The following is a 20448-nucleotide window of genomic DNA, read 5'->3' as shown; positions in this document are numbered from 1 at the left end:
CATAAGGGAGCAGCTGTGGGGGCCAGGTTACCATCACAGCAGCATTTCACAATGCACCTTGCTCTGTCCAACACAGGCACAGAAATGAGATGCTCACATTGGAGTTTGGCTTCTTCACTCTGTCACTGGCAAGAGACAGGTGCCTTCAAAAAGAGGTTGAGCTTCCCAAATGGTGAGGAAATGAGGATTCTAACAGTTCAATAGGATTAATCCAAGCTTTCCAGCCCTGAAGTGTCCCAGGAGGGTCCAGGACTGTGGGAAGGGCTGTGTGGAGATTGCTGCTCACCCTGCAAGCACTGATCTTGGGTGGGCATGGAGGGAGCTGCTGTTGGTGCAGTGTTCAGTCAGGATATATTAAAAATGGGAGCAGTGAGCAAGTTCTAGAGAGTGACTTCCATCAGTAGAAACCGAAAAGGCTTGGCTTAACATTTGAACATCACCTTCAACACTTGAGTGCTTATTCTAATTCAACCACAGAATTTTCTGAGAGTTCAGCCATTGCTAATTAAGACCTGCAACGATTTATCTGTGGTTCATCCGTGCTCTTGGCAGCTTGTGCTTCAGAGGCACTGAGCAGTGCAGCATGTCTGTGCTGGGAATGCCCCTCAGAGGAGCCAACCAACCAACCCCACACCTTTGGGTTAACTCTCTTGCCCCTTCCATAGCTGGGAATGCTACTGTGGCCTCAAATTTAGGGTGAAAACAAATAACCCACTTCAGAAATAAACTGCCCTAGGAAGTGCCTTTGAAAATTTTTAATGCCAAATTACAAAAACATAGCATGCAAATGTAAATAATTTCCCCTGCAATGAATGCAGGAAATATAGAAGTGGTATAAACAATTGAGAATTGGACAGGTTTTGTTTTACTTCCCTTCCTCCTCCATCACCCCCAGTGTAATTTAATAAATATTAATGAAAAAGAGAAGGAATAACACTTATCTATTAATTTTTCTCCTTTTATTTTCTGATCGTGCTTAATTTAAAAGTGTTTAGGGGTTAGGTTTAGTCACATATATGGTTGTTTGAGCCTTTTATTAGCCATGATTCAGTCTGCATATCAGCATGCCGTGGTGCTCATGCCTTCAGTGTGTCTGTTCCATGATGCTCAGTTATCTGCCTGCCCCAAGCTATCTGTGGGGATGGATTTGCATGGACACTGCTCCCCTGTGGAACAGCATGCCAGGAATGACCGGTCTGGTACTACCTGGCCAGGTGAGGTTCCATTCAAATAATGCACATGCCACCAAAACAATTCAGATCAAAGGTCTGCCTTTCAACAGAATTCAAATGTAAGGACTTCTAAAGCAATTTTAGCAGTTGGCTTTACAAATGAACTTATGTCAGCTGCTCTGTATGATGAGTGACTAAATTACTTCTGTATCTAATCTTATCTCGCTATCTGTCTGTCTGTTTTTCAGCATTTCAGTGCCCATCACCACATTATCCAGGCGCCACCATAAGATTAAGAAGCTCTGCAGTGACATTCTCAACATGGTCTACTCAAAGGTCATTAGCAGAGCCTTTCATACTGGAAAAGCCCAGAGGAGTGCACGGAAGTGAGCCGTGAAGGAGAGGAAAAGGAAAAGGAGCAGCAAGCTGCTGGAGCCTTTGTGGTTGCACTCATGCCCATGGATTTGCTCAGCTGGTGCTGCAGTGGGACCTGGTGGCAGTGGTGACCTTTGTGCTGCTGCAGGACTGTCACACCTGTGGTGTGCTCCTGTCACCTTGGGACATTGGCACACCTGGCCTCAGCATTGCTGTCCCTGGGCTCTCCTCAGTTGCCATTCCCATGCTGGGAATGATTTCTGTACATTCCAGCCTCAGAGCAGCATATTTCTCTCAAAGATCCCAAGCAGAGAGCAAGCATTGCAATTCAGGAAGCATCTTCTCTGAGCGAATATATTAGTTAAATTTTATTTTCCTCACAGTGGGCAAATCCTCCCAACTCTCTGTGCTTGAAGAAGCCAAAAAAGTTGTTTCTCAATGTACACAAAGCTACATAAGACCCACAGAATCAGGAGAGATGACTTTGCCCAGGAAGGCCAGTCCTGCTCCCCTGAAGCCTCTGAGGACAGCCTGGGACCTCACAGTGCAGGGAGGTGGCACTGCCCATAACCAAGCAGATCCTGGTAAGTGAAAATGTTCCAAAGCTGTGGTTTTTCCAGTGCCAGAGTTCAGCAGCCTGGCTCAGTCCTGAGGGGGGTCAATGACTGTGCTGACGTGTTGCTCAAACAAACCCCAGAGTCCTCTGTGCCCCTCTTGGTACAAAAGCAGCCGGGGATTTACGCTGGGGGATAAATAGGTGGTTCCAGAGTGAGAAGGAAAGAGCCAAAGTTGGAAGCTAACCACAAAACGTGGGTGTAAACGATTACCAAAGGCTTCCAGTAACTCTGCTATCATCAGAGACTGGCTTTATGGGTATGGCCTCAAGAAGTTTCCCTCCACTTAATTAAAGAGGCAGATAAGTATCTAGGTGGAGTGTGCAGATAGGTTCTGAATGAGTTATCCACTAAGGCTGGTTCGCTGCACCTATTGTTAAAGCCAGAATATAATATCAGATTAATGCATTATATTTGCCTATTATAGCACTATGTCATCATTATATGACATGTTATAATTAAAGCCCTGCATTAGAAACAAAACTATTTGGCTTGGGATAAGTTGCCTTTATGACTTCTGTGGTTATGATTTCCTCCTTTTCTTAACCCCTTAAAACTGCATAATATAGCTATTTGTAGCTGTATAAAGAAAGTTTCTAGTTTCAGATTCTAATCTCAGGTAATTCAATGTAAATAAAGTAAAAATCTGGCACATAGTCTTTTCCCGTGTCAGAATATTTGCTAGCAGAGGGAAATCCACCTTCTTTGGGTCGACAGAATCCCAAAGATGGGCAGCGGATTAAAGAAGAGGATGCCTGACTCGCCACCCCTCTCAGTCATCTTCCCATCAGCTCCTGGGTTTGTACCATTCCCCAGCATTTTTCAGGAAGCCATTTGGCAAACTCTCACTCTTCCTTTTCCTTCCTGGAACTACATGAGGAAAAATTGGTTCTTAGAGCAGTTTCTGGCCGCAGCTGCCAGGAAGGTGAATGCAAAGCTGGAGCATGGGTGTGGGATGGCTGCCTCACTGCCATGCGGCTGGGATTACAGCTTGGGTAACTGACTATGCTAATGACCTTAATTAGCCATTTGCATATGCACACTTTTCAATTTCAGCAGCTAGTGATTCATGCAGGTGAGTGCCAAGCTCAGCCTGGCTGGCAGGTTGGGTGCCAGCAGGACCCCCTGTCCCCCACATCCAGCGCACAGAGCAAGAGCTGTCACCAGCAAGGTGTAATTCCCAAAAATAGCCAGGCTGGCTCTGCTGCAGAGCCAAACCTTGTCGGGCAGCGAATCTTCCTGCTGCTGTTTGGAGGCAGCATTTATTATCCAGCATTTTGCAATGCTCTTATATAAATCTAATTGATGTCTTTTATGTTACTGACTGAAGTGTGCACTTGTTTGGCTTGGAGATGACCACCTTAATGAGGGTAATGATGAGGGGACAGCTGCCAGTAGCCGGGGGTGACATCCCACTGTCCCAGTCAATCCCTTGGTGAGAGTTCATTCTGTTGCTGCAATGCTGGTAATTCAGTAATTTTCTTCCTGATTCACAATGACCTTTCCCCTGGACTTGCAGAGAGCTGGATTTGGCGTTGGAAATTGGCTTGTGCACCAGGAACTGTTTTGTCATTTCTGTTTCACTTGGATGTTGGAAATGTGCATTCTCTTCCCAGGGCAGTTTCTCCCGTGCGGGAAGCCCTGAGTGTCAGTGCCAGATGTGTCAGATCATCAGTCTGGGGCACACACAGCCTTCTCCTGGAGCTGCTGCAGACACGTTTGTAGCATTTCATCTCAAATAATAAAAGTCCTAAAGCGAAAAGAACTAAAAATAATAATAATAATATGCAAAAATATGATTTTAATTTTTGTCTTGAAAAGTTATTCGCCTGGCTTTTGCCACTAGTGCCATGGCCATGCTGAAAGGAAATTCCCCTCTCCAGCTGCCAATCACCCAGGTAAGGCACTGAACTCATCCCATCTGTCAGGGGCTGCCCAGGGTGATCTTAAATACCTTGAGATGATGAGGCTGGATAAAAATATGGCCCCTGCAGAGGATTTGTTAACGAGGGACAGGCTTCTCTACTCATTGGGGGAAAAATTACTTTCTAATAGCATCGGCATATTTTACATATATAATGAGCCAAACTCTGTGTGGTCAAATTACTGTCTGGGAAGTGTTTGGAGTGAGAGACAGCTGTGCTCCTGGCCTTTGTAGTAACCCAGATAACCCTGAGAGAGAGAGCAGAGTGGAAAAATAGGACAATGTCAGCCTCAGCCTGCAGAAAACAAGTAATAGACCCAAGAGGTCCATTTTGCCTCTTCATTACAGGAATATGTGGGTCAGAAGATGAGAAAGGCACTAACTGAGAGCACAGCTACCACCTTGAGTAACAGTTTCAGAGTCTTGTAAAAGCATCTCATCTTGCTCTCCCAAGCAGGTGGCACTTTATTTCCTGCTCTGTGTTGAAGCAAGGTTTTGCCTCCTTAAAAAAAAAAAATTAAAAAAGAGAGAGAAACATTTTTGCTTTACCTGTCATAGTAAACTGGCTCTTATGCCAGTAAAGCATTCCTAATTGGCAGGATTTAGAGACTGATCATTTCAATTTATGCCCAGAACAGGTAGGGCAGCAATGAAAGCCTCTCCCACCCAACCCCACCCCTTCTCACCAGTGTGCCTCAACCCTGCCCTGGAGGGACCACCTGGAGGGCTGAGCAGGGAGTTCCCTCCTCTGCGCAATAAAAAGGCCTCGTCCTGCAGTAAATACCAGGTTAAGCTCATGGCTCGTTAATAGTCAGTGTCCCTCTGGTCATAAAGCTCTGGCAGGGCTTGTGCAGAGGAGCACCTGCTGCTGAAGTCCTGCAGAAGCAGCAGCCATTTCCTAAGATTTTGCCTCTAAGTCTTGGCACAAAACACCAGAGTGAAATTTTCACTTCACGTTACCCTGAGGTCAGTGGGAGAATAGTCCATGTCTGGTGGAAATGGTTCCCATCACTGCCACAACTTGCAACAGCCTTCCCAGAACTGCGGGCTGCTGGGTATCGCTTCCTTCTTCCCAGTCCCCTCACCACAGCAGATTTGCCTCCTTGTCCTTTTTGCCCATCCCTTTGCCATCTGCCAGCCCTGCTGGAGAGCTATGCCCCCAGAGCCAGGCACAGGTCTGTGTGACAAGAGGGTTGAGTGTGGCATTCCCACCTGTTCTGAGTGCCCCATGCTTCACAAGCCAAACCCACAGGAGAGCTCTCCTCATTCTGAGGGAAGGCAGAGTTAACTCCTGGTTGTTCTTGGCAGAGGAGGAACTACCAAGCAGTATTGGTTTTCTCCATAAAGTGGGAGCTTCTATTCCTCTAAATAAAATACTTTTCAAAAATAAAAACTAAACCCAAACACTGTAGAAGCTGGGAGCCATTAGCGAATCAGGCTTCTGCAATTGCAGAGCTCAAATACAAATAACATTTCCTAGTAGCCATTAGCCTCACTCAGATTGCCCAACGCAGGCATCACTGCTTTTCTCAGCATCTGCTTTATCAGTTGTCTTCCAGCCCGGAGAAGTCCATGGCTCTTGGCAGCAGCTGCTGCTGATGTGAGTGGTTGTTGCTCAAGAGCCCTTTGATCAGCAGCCAGGCTCTATCACACCGTGCTCTGCAGCCCTGGCTGCCAGACCTGGCCAGCACAGAGGCTGGATGGCTCCCTGAGTGCAGCAGGAGGAAATTAGGATTATTTTGGGCCTGTTGGAGTGCATCTCCCTCACCATGTCCCTGGACACCCACATTTCCCATGCTGTTTTCCATGCCTGTGCTCCCAGCAGTGCCAGGAGTGCAGTTTGTGTCTCAGCACAGCGCTCAGCACATCCCAGCCTGACAGCTTCTGCTCAGCACTGCTGTGCTGGGCTTGGGTAGAACACACGCTCCAGTATTGGTTGAGTTGGAACCCACAGGAGCTGTTAGAGCACAGGCTGTCCCACTTGTCAGATGTTTTGCTGGTTGAGGTTTTTCCCTGGGAAATGCAAGAATGCCGAAGCCACTGTCATCTCCTTTTGCACTGCAGGCGACAGCCAAATCAGCTCTCTCAAATTTGAAAATACATGAAATGAAAGTGTTCAGAATTTGCCAGGGCATGTGCTGTAAAACTGAGCAAGGCACAAAAATTTTCCCAGAGACACCGTGATCTCAGATCCATGTATATACAGATCCATGTAAATACATCCGATGTAAATACAGATTTATGCATTTATCATTACTCATGCCAGTAATAATAGTTCCACTGAAATCACTACAGCTACATGTATAAAATGAAGCACATGTATAAGATCAGGATCTAAATATGGAACAGGCAAATCCACCTGCAGCTATGGCAACTGCACCTGGAACTGCAGATGCACATAGTGCATGAACCTCTGTTATGTTTCAGGGCTAACTGATAATATAAAGATATATGAAAAACTGGTGGAAAAGGCAGGACCAGAAACTGTCTTATTTGTTCCAAAAGCTCAGTATTTGTCCCTTGCATATTAATTTCTCATGAATTCTGCAGCTCTGTAATTTGCTTTGATAGGGGTTGAAGGCACTGTAGCTGCTCTCAGACATCAAGGTCTTCTGCCATCTCTCCTACTCCTTCAGATTTGGGGACTCAACCCAGCAATCAGCACTATTCTTAACTTCAAGCACAGCAATGTTTTGTGCCACCCTGAGTGCTCATCAATAACTCAGCAGCAGGAGAGCAGAGGTTGGGTTTCTTCACAGAGCTGGCAGCAAGGCTGGCTTGTGTGCTTAGCTGAAGTGTTCTTGGCTGGGGGCCAGCTTGCATTCCTCTAAGCAACCAAACTCCTTGATAATTACTCCTTTTTTTTTTTGTAATTCTACTCATCTTATTGTGCCAAGTTATCCCACAGATACTCTGTTCCTTGTACGTTGAAGTGTTAGACACACCAAAGTATCTCAGTAAGTAACATTCTTGGTTTGTGTTCTGGCCTTTTGCATTGCAGAAAGCAGTAGAGACAGGAGCTGTGTTTCACTGTTTCAGGACACCTGGGCTCAGAATCGCTGTCAGAAACATCCACCCCCGAGGTGTGTGTGGATGGCAAGGGCTGGGGAAATCGGCAGAGCTGTGTTTGTGCTGGAGCCACCGCGCCCCTTGTGCTTCGCAAACCAGCTCCAGGCACTTTCTCTAGTCCTTGTGATTCCCTTCCTGAATTGCTGCAGCCAAGTAATTGTTTCATCATGTTGCACTGAAATATTTTCCCATCGTGTCACCATCACATTCATTTCTCAAACCAAAGCTCCTCTGTTCCTTTACAGAAAATCTTCCCCAAAGCTTCTGTGGCCCCCATGGCCAGGTGAGGAGGGAACAGGACAGGTGAGGCTCGGATGGGATTTTGGATGTTTGCAGGAGGCTGTGATTGCTGTCACTGTCATTTCTAGCACCACCAATGAGCTGCTCACCACAGCCTAATGAGCTGCTGTTGCAATACACTGGCAAAGCCACGGTATTTATAGCAAACAAACAAGTCTGGGTCCGTGTGGGGTTGGGGACTGGAGCTCCCGGGGCCTCCTGGAGAAAACTGCTCTTTCCAGAGGTGTTTGCATTGAGCCTATCAAAGCCAGGGCTGCTGGCTGAGCCAGCACTTCTCTAGCCCAAGTTCATAGGAATTTATTCTGCAAACTGTCTGAAATTAGGAGACCTAAGTAAAACCTCTGATTAAATACCCTGAACTCTGGGAAGGTGCTCTGATAGCTCTGGAATGTGAGATACAGGAATCCCAAAGGCAAGAGCCAATAGGACAGGGCAAGGCGAAAACCAGATGTAGATCATAGTCTTTGTGTTTAATTAGATATAAATTATTATTGGAATTTATCATTATTTATTATCATAAGAATAATTTCCATAGTAAATATATTTTGGGGGGCAATTTATAACAAACGAGGGTTAAGTTTGGCACTACTTTGTGAAGTCGTGGCACCCAGTTGGAAGGTTTGGAATTAAATATGTCCCTATTGTAAATGCAAATCTATTACCTTAAGAGAGTATTAAACCACTTATCCTCATTTTGAATTCCAGCCCGATTGTTTCTCACATCCAGGCAGATTTGTCCACCAACACATCTAGGAGGGGAGAACAGCCTTTTACTCAAAACAAAACATTTGAACGACTGAGCAAGTGGGAAAATGATCACAAAAGGCAGGTTGGTTTCCAATGGAGTTTCCAGTTTCCAGTGGATCAAATGGAACATGTGGGAATGAGGGCTCTGCCAGCCCTGGAGCTGCAGTGCCCGAGCAGACTGTGCCAGTGTCACCCCCTGCCCAGCATCATCCCAGAGAGAAACTCTCCTGGAGTTAAGTGCAGTTTCCCATCAGGCAAACACAGCTCCATAAATTTTGGGTGATCCTGATGGCAATCCAAGGCTGGATCTAGTAGTTTTAGGCCTTAGTATTAGGACCCTTTCAAAATCCATGCATAGGTTTAACTTTTTCTTCATACTTCACATTAGTATATGAGGTGAGAGTAACTTCATGTTTTTACACACATCCCCACCGATGACAGTTGTTCACACAATCAAATTGCAAAGGCAAACATGGTGCACAAAGCTTTTTTCAGGCTCTAATTTATGTATCTGAAGGCTACTGCAGGATTTCAGTGAGGAAAAACTATACTGTTACCAAAAGTGATTGAGTCTCCTGTCCAGCAGCCCTTGGGTGCATGTGTGCAGTTTGGGTGATTTTTATTTGGCAGAGGAAGAGCAATTAGTGCAGAAAGATGCATAAATTTTCCTGCATCTTCCACGAGTCACCAATGCAAGGCAGTGGGAAAAGTGGAAAAGCAACACCACAGCATCAGAGCTGCACTGGGTTACACATGCTTTGGGCAGATAACAGAGAGTGATAACTGAAGAACTGCTAACAAAACTATAATTGTATTTTTAAATAGATATATTTTTAACTGCTACATATGACTCTTTTTGCAGAACTAAGCACTTCTGAATTCAAACACCTTCTAAACCAGTGCTAGGTGCTTTGGAAAGGGGATGTTAGTGCCAAGGATGTACAGACTGGTTTTTACAGAAGAAAAAACTCTCTTATTTAGTAGCAATAAGAAAGACCTGTAGAAATGAGCCCATTTAATACGTCATTTGAAAAGAAAGATAAAAATTAAAAGCCCAAATGAAAGGCTGTTTATAAACTTCTATGAAACTGAGAACAGATCTCTGGTGCCTGGAATTCTCTGCATGGTTTGCCCACCACGAACTGTCCTGAGTGGCTTTAGGAAGAGAAGCTTGGGAAGCCCTGTCTGAGGCCAGCTGAGACATTCCAAGTCCTTCTCTTGGCCAGCAGAATCTTATTTGTCATGGGAAACGAAATCAATATTTGGAGCTGAGACACTGTTTGGACAGGGATTTTCCAATCCCCCTACTGCAATTAGAAAAGATACTTGAAATCTTCTGTCTACTCCAGTGCTTGGAATTTTCTCAGATTCATTTGCAAAATATTTTTTCCAGACCATTTCCTAGTAAATGTTTTAATTACAGGGGCTTTTTCATATGCTGTTTTAGAAGGCAGAGTATTTCATGTCCTCCATGCATTTAATGGCACTACAAAGCTCTTACAATATAAGTTATGAGGGTAATACAAGATTAAGAATGAAGGATTGGGGAATTCTCTTTCCAAGTCTTTCACGGATTCCTTCTCAGACTAGTGTAAAATTGGTGCATTTATGGCCTCAATTTTCCTGTCTGTACAAAAATCATTGCTGCACAAGATTCCTCCTGAATGAGAAATCTGTCACCCTAATTAGGAGTTACCTTGGCATAGAGCAGTAATTCAAACATCATTCTTTAAATGGCAGCAATGCCACCCTGGCTGTCCTGCACTGGGGCAGGCAGAGTTTAAGGCTGGGGATTAGCTCCTTCATGCCTGCTAGAGCTCTATCTCCAAAACTGGACTATTATTTAAACAGATATAAATACCTTCAGTACATCTTATCTTTCAATCTATCCTGCCTTCCAGCCCCCACAAACTGAACTCTTGTTGGAAGCTTTGTTATTTAGAAAGAAAGAGAGAAATGTGTCTGAGGACATCTCCAGTCCTGCAGCAACTCCCCCCTCGGCAGCACTCGGCTCTGACTGGGAGCACTGCTGGTGAGTTTGGGTGACATTGTGTGGCCTCGAGCACACAAGAAAATAGGATCTAACGATGTGGATAAGTTTCGTAATGATACAAATAGGAGAATAAACAGCCACAGGAGGCTGGAGCAATCATCGTCACGAGGGACAGCCAAGACAAGATCTAACGTCTATCTTGCCTGCAAGAACTTGAGTCATGCTGGTGCAGGAGCAAGCTCACCCAAGGAATCTATTTTAGGGGCTTGTAAAACAACTGAACTGCCCTGTACAAATGAAAAAACAATAGGGGGAAATCTGGATCAGGGCTAACCCTGCCCTGCTCACTACTGCACAGCTCCGGGAGGAGCAGGGAATGTGCAGCGAATGGCAAGGAGAGCTCAAAACGTTTTGCTAAAAGTGACACTAGAAATAAGCAACAAATTTCAGATTTGCCCTGCAGCCCACGGCTGTTTGTGTTGGAGTGTATAGGAACAAATTCAAGGCCACTGCCTTTATACTGAGCCCCCCTTTTGTGCTCAACTGTCAGAGCACGGGCAGTGAAGGAGTTTCTTTCTGAGAGCACTGGGAATTTGGATCGAAAAACTTCACACTTAAATTTGGCCTAACAGGAAAATGGAAAATGCTGACTAAGAGCTGATCTTTTGCCCAAGTCCCTCCATGTAACCAGTCTGAGACTGTTCACTTCTTACAGACCTCAGCACAGCAGGGAATAACACAGCCGGGAGCTCTGGCAGGGCTGGCCTGTCCCAGCAGCAGGCAGAGCCTTGCATCTCTCCAAAACAAAGTTCTGGCCTTCTACCAACCTCCTCCTCCTCTGCCACCCCCCACTTATCTGCTGCTTGCCCCCAGCAAACACCTCTCATCAGAGAAATCTATCTGCAGTTTGTAGAAAAACGTCTCAAGAGCAAAGGGAAGGAAGGGGGTGGTTCATGAGCCTCTCACCTGGTTGGGTGTCATGGGAGCTTCCTGAACAATGCCGAAATTACCCACATCCAACAGAAATGCTACTTTCTCATGTTTATTCCTGTAAACTACAAACATAAGAAATGCTGAATCATAGAGAATAGAAACTCTGTAAAGAAAAAAAAACCCAAACACAAACAAAACCTCATTTCAGGCTTCCTCCCCTACTTTTTTGTTCCTCCCTCCCACTTCAGACTTGGTGCTATTTGCCAAGGATTGGTCATGGTTTGGATAGCACATCTTGCTCTACACGTTCAAAACAGCATGAAGTGCAGAAAAAAAACCCAACACAAACACCTCCTCCCCAAACAACACCCAAGCGGCAGCTAAAGCAGGTGATTAGAGGAAATAAAATGAAGCAACAAGAACTGGCTAAGGCTTCTAGCTCTGCTCTTTGCTGGGTTTCTCTTGGGGGTTTTGGGGTTTGGTTTTGGTTATTGGAGTTTTTTTTCCTTTCTCTGAGTCAGAGAAAGCTAAAAGACCAACAAAAATCCCTATCCCTGATCACAGCATTGAGCCAGAATCAGCTGGAATTTCAGCCCTGCATTTAACTTTAAACATGCCTTCAAAATAAAACAAGCTACTTCTTTTTAACCTAGTCATAAAGTTTATTAAAATTGTTCATTAATGCTTCAAATGTAGCAAGAATGCATAGATCCCAAAATATACATATGTATTTTCTTATAGAAATAGATTATTCTTTATAATAAAAAAACTGTAGGAACATCTTTAACAGATTACTCAATCCATGACTGACAGTTACACGAGATTGCATCATGTACACAGCATTCCCAGCCATGCTTAAAGGATTGCATCACTTTGCCCTTGCTCTCCTCTCGCTCTTTTAAATAACCCAGCGCCCAGCAGAGCCCGCCCGGGCCGGGGCCGGGTCCCTCCGCGCCCCTCCGCGCCCCTCCGCGCCTCCCTCCCCTCCGCAGCCCCGGCCCCGCTCCGACCCCGCGCGGCGGCGGAGCCTTCCGCCAACATGTCGGTAAAGACAAAAAAAAAAAAAAAAAAAAAAGAAATCCATCAACAACAACAACACATATTGAAACCAAACCCGCCCGCCCGCCGCGGGCTCTCGCCCCCCTCGCCCGGCCCCAGGAGCGCGGAGCAGGGCCGGGAGCTGGCGGCTCCGCTCGCCCGCCGCCCGGCCGGGGGTCAGCAGCGCGGCGAGGAGGCGAGTAGGGGCTCGGGCAGCTGTTTGAACAAGTTCCTGAGGGTGCTCAGCTCCCGGGAGAGCTGCTCCACCTTCTTCTGCAGCCGCTCGTTCTCGGCCGTCAGTTCCAAGACTTTATGCTGCGTCTCCAGGTTGCGCATTTTGGCTTTGTCGCGGCTCTTGCGCACCGCGATGTTGTTCCTCTCCCGGCGGAGCTTGTACTCGTCGCTGTGCTTGTCCACGCACTTCTTGGGCTTGTTCTTGCCCGCCGGGGCGGTGGAGTAGCCTCCGCCGGCGGCGGCAGACTTGGAGGACTCGGAGGGGTTGGGGGTGCCGGGGGGGCTGGAGGAGGACGAGGTGGACAGGTTTCCGCTGCTGCCGCTCGGCACCGACTGGTAACCCAGGTAGGAGCGCACGGTGCTGCCGTAGGGCGAGGACATGCCCCCCGGTCCCGGCCCCGCGCCCCCTTCTTCCTTACGGGGCCCTTTGCAAGAGTCCAGGGTCTCGAAGACCGGCTCCACTTTGGTTTCCACGATCTGGGGCGGGAAGCAGCCCGGCAGCCCCCCCGGCTTGTGGCTCTGGCTGGCGCAGGGGTGGCTGTGCCGGGCGAGGCTGATGTAGGTGTAGTCGGGCTTCTTGCTGCCGCCGCTGCCTTTATAGTCCTCGGCGAAGAGATCGGAAAGGAAATCTTGGCCGGCGCCGCTGCTGCACGGAGGCTCAAAGTTGCCCCCTGCTGCTGCCGCGGGAGGCGGCGGCTGCGATGCCAAAGGCTCCAGGTACGGGCTGAAGTCGATGGCTCGCTCGTGGTCCCCGACGGTGAGCTCGGTCATGGAGCGGCCCCCGGCCGCCCGCGGGTGCAGCTTGTTGAGAGCAGCCAGACAGTCCGCCTCGTAATAGAAATTAGCCACTTCCATGGATTTAAAGGCGGGCGGCTGGATGGGGAGGCATGCTGCGTCCCAGGCCACCAGGCGTTGCATGAAAGCAAAGGGGGATGCGGGGAGGAGGAAACGACGCAGGGGGGCCCCCCCGGCAGAGGGTCAAGCTGCCGCCGTCGGGGTGGGGGGCTCCAGACCCTGCCGCAGTCTCTGGCCTGGGCACGGCCCCGCGGCGCTGCCCACCCGGGCTGGCTCAGTCCCTGCGGCGCGGCGGGGCTTCACCGCTCCGGCAGCTGCGGCGGGGGCTGGCGCGTCTCCTCCGGACCATCTGGTTCTGGGTCCCGTGTCCTAAAGTCTCTGACTTAGGAAAGTTCCTTTCCTCAGTTATTTATAGGGGCGGTGGATCCCATAGCAACAGGCGCGTCACCGCCTGGCCGCCTGCCACTCCGCACGCTCGGCAACTGCTGTCCCAGCCCCGGAGGAGGCTCCCGGGGCGGGTGCGCCGCCTCGGTGCGCTGCGGTGCGCTGCGGTGCCGTGCCCGCCGGGCCGCCCACAACAAACCCGGGCAGGGACGGACGGACGGACGGACGGACGGAGGGAGGGAGGGCCGGGCTGCGGGCCCGCAGGTGCGGGAGGTCGGGACTGGCCGCGGCCAGGAGGGCAGTGGGCAGAGCTCAGCCCCGGGACAGCGGGGACATGCTGTGCCGGGGCGCTGCTGCTGCTGCCCCGTGCCCGCCCGGGCTCCGCTGTGGCACCGGAGAGACAGGCAGTGCCCGGGGCTGGCAGCGCCGCCGGGGCTGGGCACAGATCGCCCTGGGTCCCGTTTCACCCTCGGGGAAATCAAGGCAGGAGAGATTTTTCCAAGTTCTTTTGGCAAAGCGGGGGGAAAGCTGCAAACCAAAGACGGATCCCGTTACTCTCCATCCCGTGCTTGTTTGGTAAATCCCACTGGCAAGCAGAAGTGTCCACAGGACGTGCCTAGAGCCACTTTCCAGTGGCGAGTCCAGGGCCGAGCAGGGCACGGCACTGCCCCAGCTTCCTCCTGGCCCTGCGAGGAGCCAGAGTCCAGCAAAGCCAGCGCTGCCTCCCCAGCGCTTCGTGCACCAATGGGGGACTAAGAGTTTGTCTTGACATATTTGCTTTGCACGATGTGGTGCAACTGTCAGAGTGCATACGTGATAGGGAATGGGCGCTGGAGCCGCAGGGACTGAGCGTACGGATGAGTGCCACAGGAAAGTGAGATTCGTGCATCGCAACGTGGAATCCAAAAGTTCTTAGGTTTGCGGGGTAAGTTTGGGAAGGAAGACTGAATCTTGATGTCCGTTTTAATTAAAGACACCCACCTTGGGAATCAAACTTATATTTTCACTCTCTTACTCCCACATTTACCTGTCTACAAGCTGATGATTCATCCCCAGAATAAAGGACATTAATTTAAAACAAAACATATAATTAAAGGAAGTAGGAGTGTCCTCCCTCAGTAAAGAAGACCTAGCACTGCAGGGAAAATGACACTGCCTCTTAGAATAATGTGAAGCAATCCTGCGGTGTGGGAAATATTGTAACGTTAAGCCAGAGGAACAGGTATTGCATTATATGATTCAAACAGTCAACTGTTCTTAATGTTCAAACCTCAGAACACCAAAAAGAGGAAGAATTCAAGAATCAGTCAGTGGATCATTGGACTTTTTCTTTCTGGATTTTTAAAATTTATTTTTACATTTTAATAGGATTTTTGTTTGTTTGTTTGTTTGTTTGTTTCCATAACAAAAGCCCCCTAACAGGTTTTCAGGCTTCACATGTTTCTAGTTCCATCTTTATCTACCAAGTTAATCTTTGGTGAATGCACTAGAGATTAAATTGGAGGTGGGCCTGGCCAGAGAGCTGGGTCTGGAGATTGTAGTTGGAGCCCATACCTTCATAAATACAAACATCTGTATTGGGTGCAAATACTGGCAAGTTGCAGTGAGCCAGGGCTTGTTCTTTTGGCTGTTTACTCCCTCATCCTGTGCCTTTATCCTGCATTCTGATCTGGCGGTTACATCCAGCGGCTGCCCTAACTGGCCTTTCCAACTGAACTCTTCAAAATCAGTCTCATGTGTTTCCTACCTCCAAACCACCTCAGGGCCCCAGAGGCAGGAGGTCTCCTGCGTGGTGACCTGCTACAGGCTTGGTCTGCCTTGGCAGGTCTCCAGCTTGCCGTGGTCCCTAGCTAAAGTCAAATGCCCAAGCTGCTTGGTAAAATTCCTGAACCAATTTTCAAGATATTTTTGGAGAGCTAAGTTTGCCCTCTTCAAATTTCTGCCCTATTCTCTGCTGCTCTGTAGCAGAAAGTTGTACTCCTGGCTGGGGTTAATCCTCCCTAACAAAATAAAATGTCTGTGCAACTGTCATGTGAAACAGATGCTATCAGGGCTGGTGTGGCTCACACCTGCTCTGCCGGCCAGTGCTGAGTAATCCCGCAGTCACCCCGATCACGTCAGCTGGGTGGTAATTCAGGTTGGATGCCCAGCTTGTCCCCTCCTTCCCTTCTCCCCCTCACCTCCCTGCTCTACCTGGATCTCTTTCAACTTCCTCCAGCTCACCTCAAATCCCAACATCCACTCTCCTGGAGCCAACGTCCGTTCTCAGCTTCTCATGGGAACCTTGTTGGCGGGACTAACCACTTATCCAAAACCCCAGCGTTCGGCAAGCAGGTTTTGAGCTAACTCTGGTCTCTTTTAAATTATTTCTGCACTCGTCACAACAAATGCATGGCCAGAAGTGGGGGTTTTGAAATGGGAACAGGTGCAGAACGAGGCTCACACCACAGGTCTGGGCACACAGAGCTCTGTCCCTGCGAGTGCCTGGCTTGGCCTTGCCAGCTGTGCAGAGGATGCTAATAATTGTTCTGGAAAAGCTCCTCAGAGATGCTTTAGACAGGGAGATGCAGACATTCCTGGTAAAGGCACTGGCAGCAGCTCCTCTGCAGCTTGTCTCCCAACAGAGCAATTTTCATTAGAAAAGCAGCACTTCTGTGAAAAGCACTTTCCTTCTAGTGATTTCATGATTTCTCTTTTTTTCAGAACTATTCAGCTAAGGGAGGAGACAGAAAAAGTCCCAAATTACTTAGTAAGAACATAACATTGTCGAGAAAAAAAAACTGATGCAATAGCATCCAGATTCCTCTATATTCATGTGTGAAACAATACAGATTCACACATGGCAGGGAGCAGGGAGGGGACCAGGAGGAGACCAGTGTGGTGAGAAGGTGGAGGGAAGAATCTCATCCTCACTGTTTATCTCTGTCATGAATTAAATTCTGCTCTCTCTTTGTACTGTAGAAGCCACGATTTTCCAATTCTGGGCTCAGACCTACAATAAAGCATTGCAGAGGAATTTTCTTCCTGGAAATTGTCTTCTTTTCCAGGATTTCTTGCAAGCTTTCCAGTTCACGTGCTCCAGGTCTACAGCAGCTGTCTCTGGAATGACACCAGCTTTGGGGAGATGTTATTAGCTTAGTGATGATGGCTCAAACACTGAAGTGTTTATCAGAAGGTCTCTGGACTGAGGGTCATACCCTAGAAAGACGCTGGCTGACATTTCTGGTGCTTCTTGCTGCAGTTTTGTCCCATTTATTATTTCCCTGGAAGAAGCTCTTAGCAGGTCAGTCAGATCCGAGATGCATCACACTGGAGCTGCTCAGCCACCGTGCAGAGCTGCAGTGTGGAGCTGCACGGAGGGGCAGAGCAGGGCAGAGGGGGAAGAAGGTGATTTTAGGAGTTGACAGCTGCAGCAGTGCCTGAGATGCTGTGGGAGGTGTGTTGGAGGTGAGCTGGGGCAGAACGTGAGCGATCCCAGAGCCGTGTCCCTGCAAGCCAGCAGGCTGCAGAGCACGGAGGTGGTGTGGGAAGGTCTCTGGGGGGTAGGAGGGCACCATGCCTAAAAGACTGACTTAAGTAGAGCAATGTTGCAACAAAGGCTGTAAAATAGAGAAGTAAAATTGAAATTTATTTCTGAGCCTGTTGAGCTTTTCTTTCCCTTTCCCCTAGCCTCAGGTCCCTCTTTATTCAGCCACACACCATATGCCAACAGCAACTCACGAGTTGTACCTGGCAGAGCCCAGGTTTGAAACTATTGCTCTCCACTTGCCGTTCTCCGCTGTAAAAAAACAGCACTTACGAAATGTCAGACAGGGACAATGTCTCAACTCAGAGAGAGGTTGGCTCTCCTTCTGTCTGCCCCAGCTCTTAGACCAGACTCGAGACTTTGCTTCATTTTAACATAAAAAGTGATTGCCACATGCTTTCCCCCTTCTGCCCCGCAGCTGGATGCTGTGCTGGCAGTCCCAAGGGCAGGGAGCTCCCCGGGGCAGTCGCAGGCTGTGTCTCCTGGCCTCCTTCGCTTCTTTTGTTACAGACCAGAGTCCTCCCCCCGAGTGCTCCCTCACCCTGTTCCCGTGTGACATGGTGATGAGCTGTGACATGGTTTTTGTTGGTCTTCTGCTGATTTTCTGCTCACCTCTGACCCAGCAGGCTTGGCCTTTGCAGCGCTGCATTGCTCAATCCCCCTTTATCTCCACATTGCTCTTTGCCCTACCGAGCGCATGGAGACGACACCTGGAGATTGACACCAGTGGGACAACATCAGCGAAATACCTTCCCTGACCAGACGGAAAATTTTCCAGAGCAAATTTGAGGTCAAAGCACCCACTCTGTGGCTCTGAGAAACAAAGAAAGGGGGAAGAGTCAGAGCACACAAAGGCCCATGGGAGGGAATAGTGACAAAGCATGAGCCATAATCTCCGTCCTGCATGGCAGAGAAAGTCCCTGCTGGAGCCGTTTGGCTGGAAGGACATGGGTTGTCAGTCTGAGCAGGGGCAGTGCGAGGCAACTTTGTATTTTATGAGTAGCCCATTTCCTCATGTTCCAATAAAAATGGCAGAGAAGTTGCTGCCCAGTAACTGTCCAGAAGTTCTCTGAAGCTGTCTGATATTTCCTGGGTAATTGCAGCCTCCTGCTTTGATTAATTTTTTACAGATCTTGTATTAACGATCTCTAGTGTATCTAAGCTTTCAAAAGATTCATCAAGGGAAGATGAATCCTATCCTTCCAGGGTACCCTGCCAAATGTCAGAAGTTCCTAGTAACAGAACTTGGTAATTCATTTAGAAGATTTCTAAAAGAGCAGAACCCTTCTGAGGTCCTGAGGCTGTGGGACAGGTAGCTTGAACTCCATGGGGTGTATGGGCAACATAAAACAAGGGAAGTCTGAGAGGGGGTGACAGGGGAATGGGCTTAGGTGAAGAATTAGAAGATATTTTCATTATTAAAAGCCTTAAAGGTCTGTGCTCTAGACTGTAAAAATACTTGTTTTGCATCTGCTCTCATCCTGTGTCAAGCACCACAGGGAAAGCGGGGCTGCCAGGGAATCGGTTCGGACTTGTTCTTTGTGAGTCCTGGCACTCGGAACAGCCCCGGGGCTGGTCTGTGTCACCTGGCAGCTGGCTGGGCGGACGGGCTGCCAGGTGGGGGTAACCACGGTTCCACATGCCGCGCTCCTCGGTCCTTGTCATCTCCCCACCTTTGCATTTACGGCTTTGGACGAGAGCCGTGGGAGTGGCTGTTCCAGCTCTGCCACCCACTGACACTTTCCCATGCCAGAGAGAGTCCAGCGAGAAACCGCAGCCAGTTCCTGCTCCCCCCGTGCCCCGGGGCTCGGGCGGCCGGAGCGGCACCGGGGAGGGGACAGGTGTGGGGGCTGCGCACAGCGGGGGGGATGCGACAGGAGCCGGGACAGGCCAGGTGGCCCCAGTGGCACCAGTGCTGCATCCCGCCGGCTCCGCCGCTCCGGTGCGGGGTCGGGGGAGGAGTTCAATGTAGAACGCGCTAAGCGCCGCCGTTCGGGGATGGCTCCGGGCAAACGGGCTCCGCAGCCGCGGGAGGTTTCCCCGTGTGCCGTCCGGGTCCATCCGCTCCCGGCGGGGCCGAGGCGCAGCAAGGCCGTGTCGGGGCCGCGGGGAGCGGGCGAAGCTGCCCCGGCAAGGAGAGCCCCGAGCCCCGCCCCGATCCTGATCCCAATCCCGATCCAATCCCGATCCCGATCCCGGTCCCGATCCTGATCCGATCCCAATCCCGATCCGATCCCGATCCCAATCCAATCCCTATCCCAATCCGATCCCGATCCCAATCCAATCCCTATCCCAATCCGATCCCGATCCCAATCCCGATCCCGATCCCGATCCCGATCCCGATCCCGATCCCGATCCCGATCCCGATCCCGATCCCGATCCCGATCCCGATCCGATCCCGGCCCGGCAGCAGGCTTGGAGCGCCACCTAGCGGTCGTGGCGGGGCGGCGGGCCGGGCGTTACCGGAGCGCACCGGGCGGGGCGGGGCCGCGGGGCGGAGCCTGCCCGTTGGACAGACAGGTGCGGCTTTGGCCCCGCCGGTCATAAGCCTTTGTCCGAGGAAGTTTGGTAGCCCATGCAAGGCCAAACGGTGGTAGCAACGTGCAGGTATTTCTTCCTCTCGACAGCCCTTTTACCTTGACAAGCCAAGATCACCAACATACCTTGGAGGTCACTTGGGAAACTCTCTCGGGAACGTGCCTCAACCAGAACCAGTTACACCTTCCTCTAACTCACACATCGGTAACGGGGACGCGTGGCTGCCTACCTCAGACCCACCGGGAGTTTCCCGGCAGCCCCAGATGAAAAACGTCTGTGTGAGCAGCGAACTGTTATAATTTATACTTTCCAGAAGCGAGAGCACCGCCGCGTGCCTTTCCCTGCGGCTGTCCAGGGGCACCGAGTCACCGAAGGCACCGCAGTGGCTTCACTGCCGCCGTTGCGGCGGGTCGCGGGAACAGCGCCCCTCGCCGGCAGAGGGCGCGCGAGGCACCGGGCGGAGGGGCGGTGCGCTCGGGATCGCCCGGGACCGCCCCGCTTCGCCCCTGCCCCGCTTCCGCTCGCACCCCGGACCGGACCGGACCGGCCCGCGCCCGCCGCCGCACCCTGCCCAGCCCCGCTCCCGCCCCGCCCGGCCCCGCTCCCGCTCCCGCTCCCGCCCCGCCCCGCCCGCTCCCACCCGCCGCCCTGCCCGGCCGCCGCCCTTCCCCGCCCCGCGCTGCGCCGCCGGCCGTGCCGCCGCGCCATTGGCTGCTGCCCGCCGGGCGGCGCTGCCCATTGGCCCCACGGCCGCGCGGCGGCGCCGGCGATTGGCGGGAGGCGGCGGGGCGGGGCCCGGCTCGGCC

At 50.3% G+C, this 20448-nt stretch overlaps 1 protein-coding gene and 1 long non-coding RNA gene across 3 annotated transcripts; both read right to left on the bottom strand.

Annotated features, from left to right (window-relative positions):
- Positions 1–2971: 2971 nt before the first annotated feature.
- LOC146428504 (uncharacterized) lies at positions 2972–20217 on the bottom strand. Of its 2 annotated transcripts, XR_014855903.1 has the most exons (4): positions 19768–20217; positions 11161–11249; positions 4487–4587; positions 2972–3911 (listed from the first exon to the last, which is right to left on the bottom strand). It is a non-coding gene; the product is annotated as an uncharacterized LOC146428504 (long non-coding RNA). The 2 variants fall into 2 exon arrangements; XR_014855902.1 differs by lacking the exons at positions 2972–3911; positions 11161–11249; positions 19768–20217 and adding exons at positions 4021–4333; positions 4772–4848.
- Positions 11766–13591, bottom strand: CEBPB (CCAAT enhancer binding protein beta). The gene has a single exon (XM_085078931.1). It carries the CDS (start codon positions 13315–13317, stop codon positions 12343–12345), a length of 975 nt encoding a protein of 324 aa, XP_084935057.1. The 5' UTR covers positions 13318–13591; the 3' UTR covers positions 11766–12342.
- Positions 20218–20448: the final 231 nt, after the last annotated feature.

This window comes from Lichenostomus cassidix, chromosome 20 (assembly GCF_008360975.1).
Source record: "Lichenostomus cassidix isolate B80296 chromosome 20, HeHo_3.0, whole genome shotgun sequence".
NCBI lineage: Eukaryota > Metazoa > Chordata > Aves > Passeriformes > Meliphagidae > Lichenostomus > Lichenostomus cassidix.
This window is presented reverse-complemented; position numbering and strand designations above follow the sequence as displayed.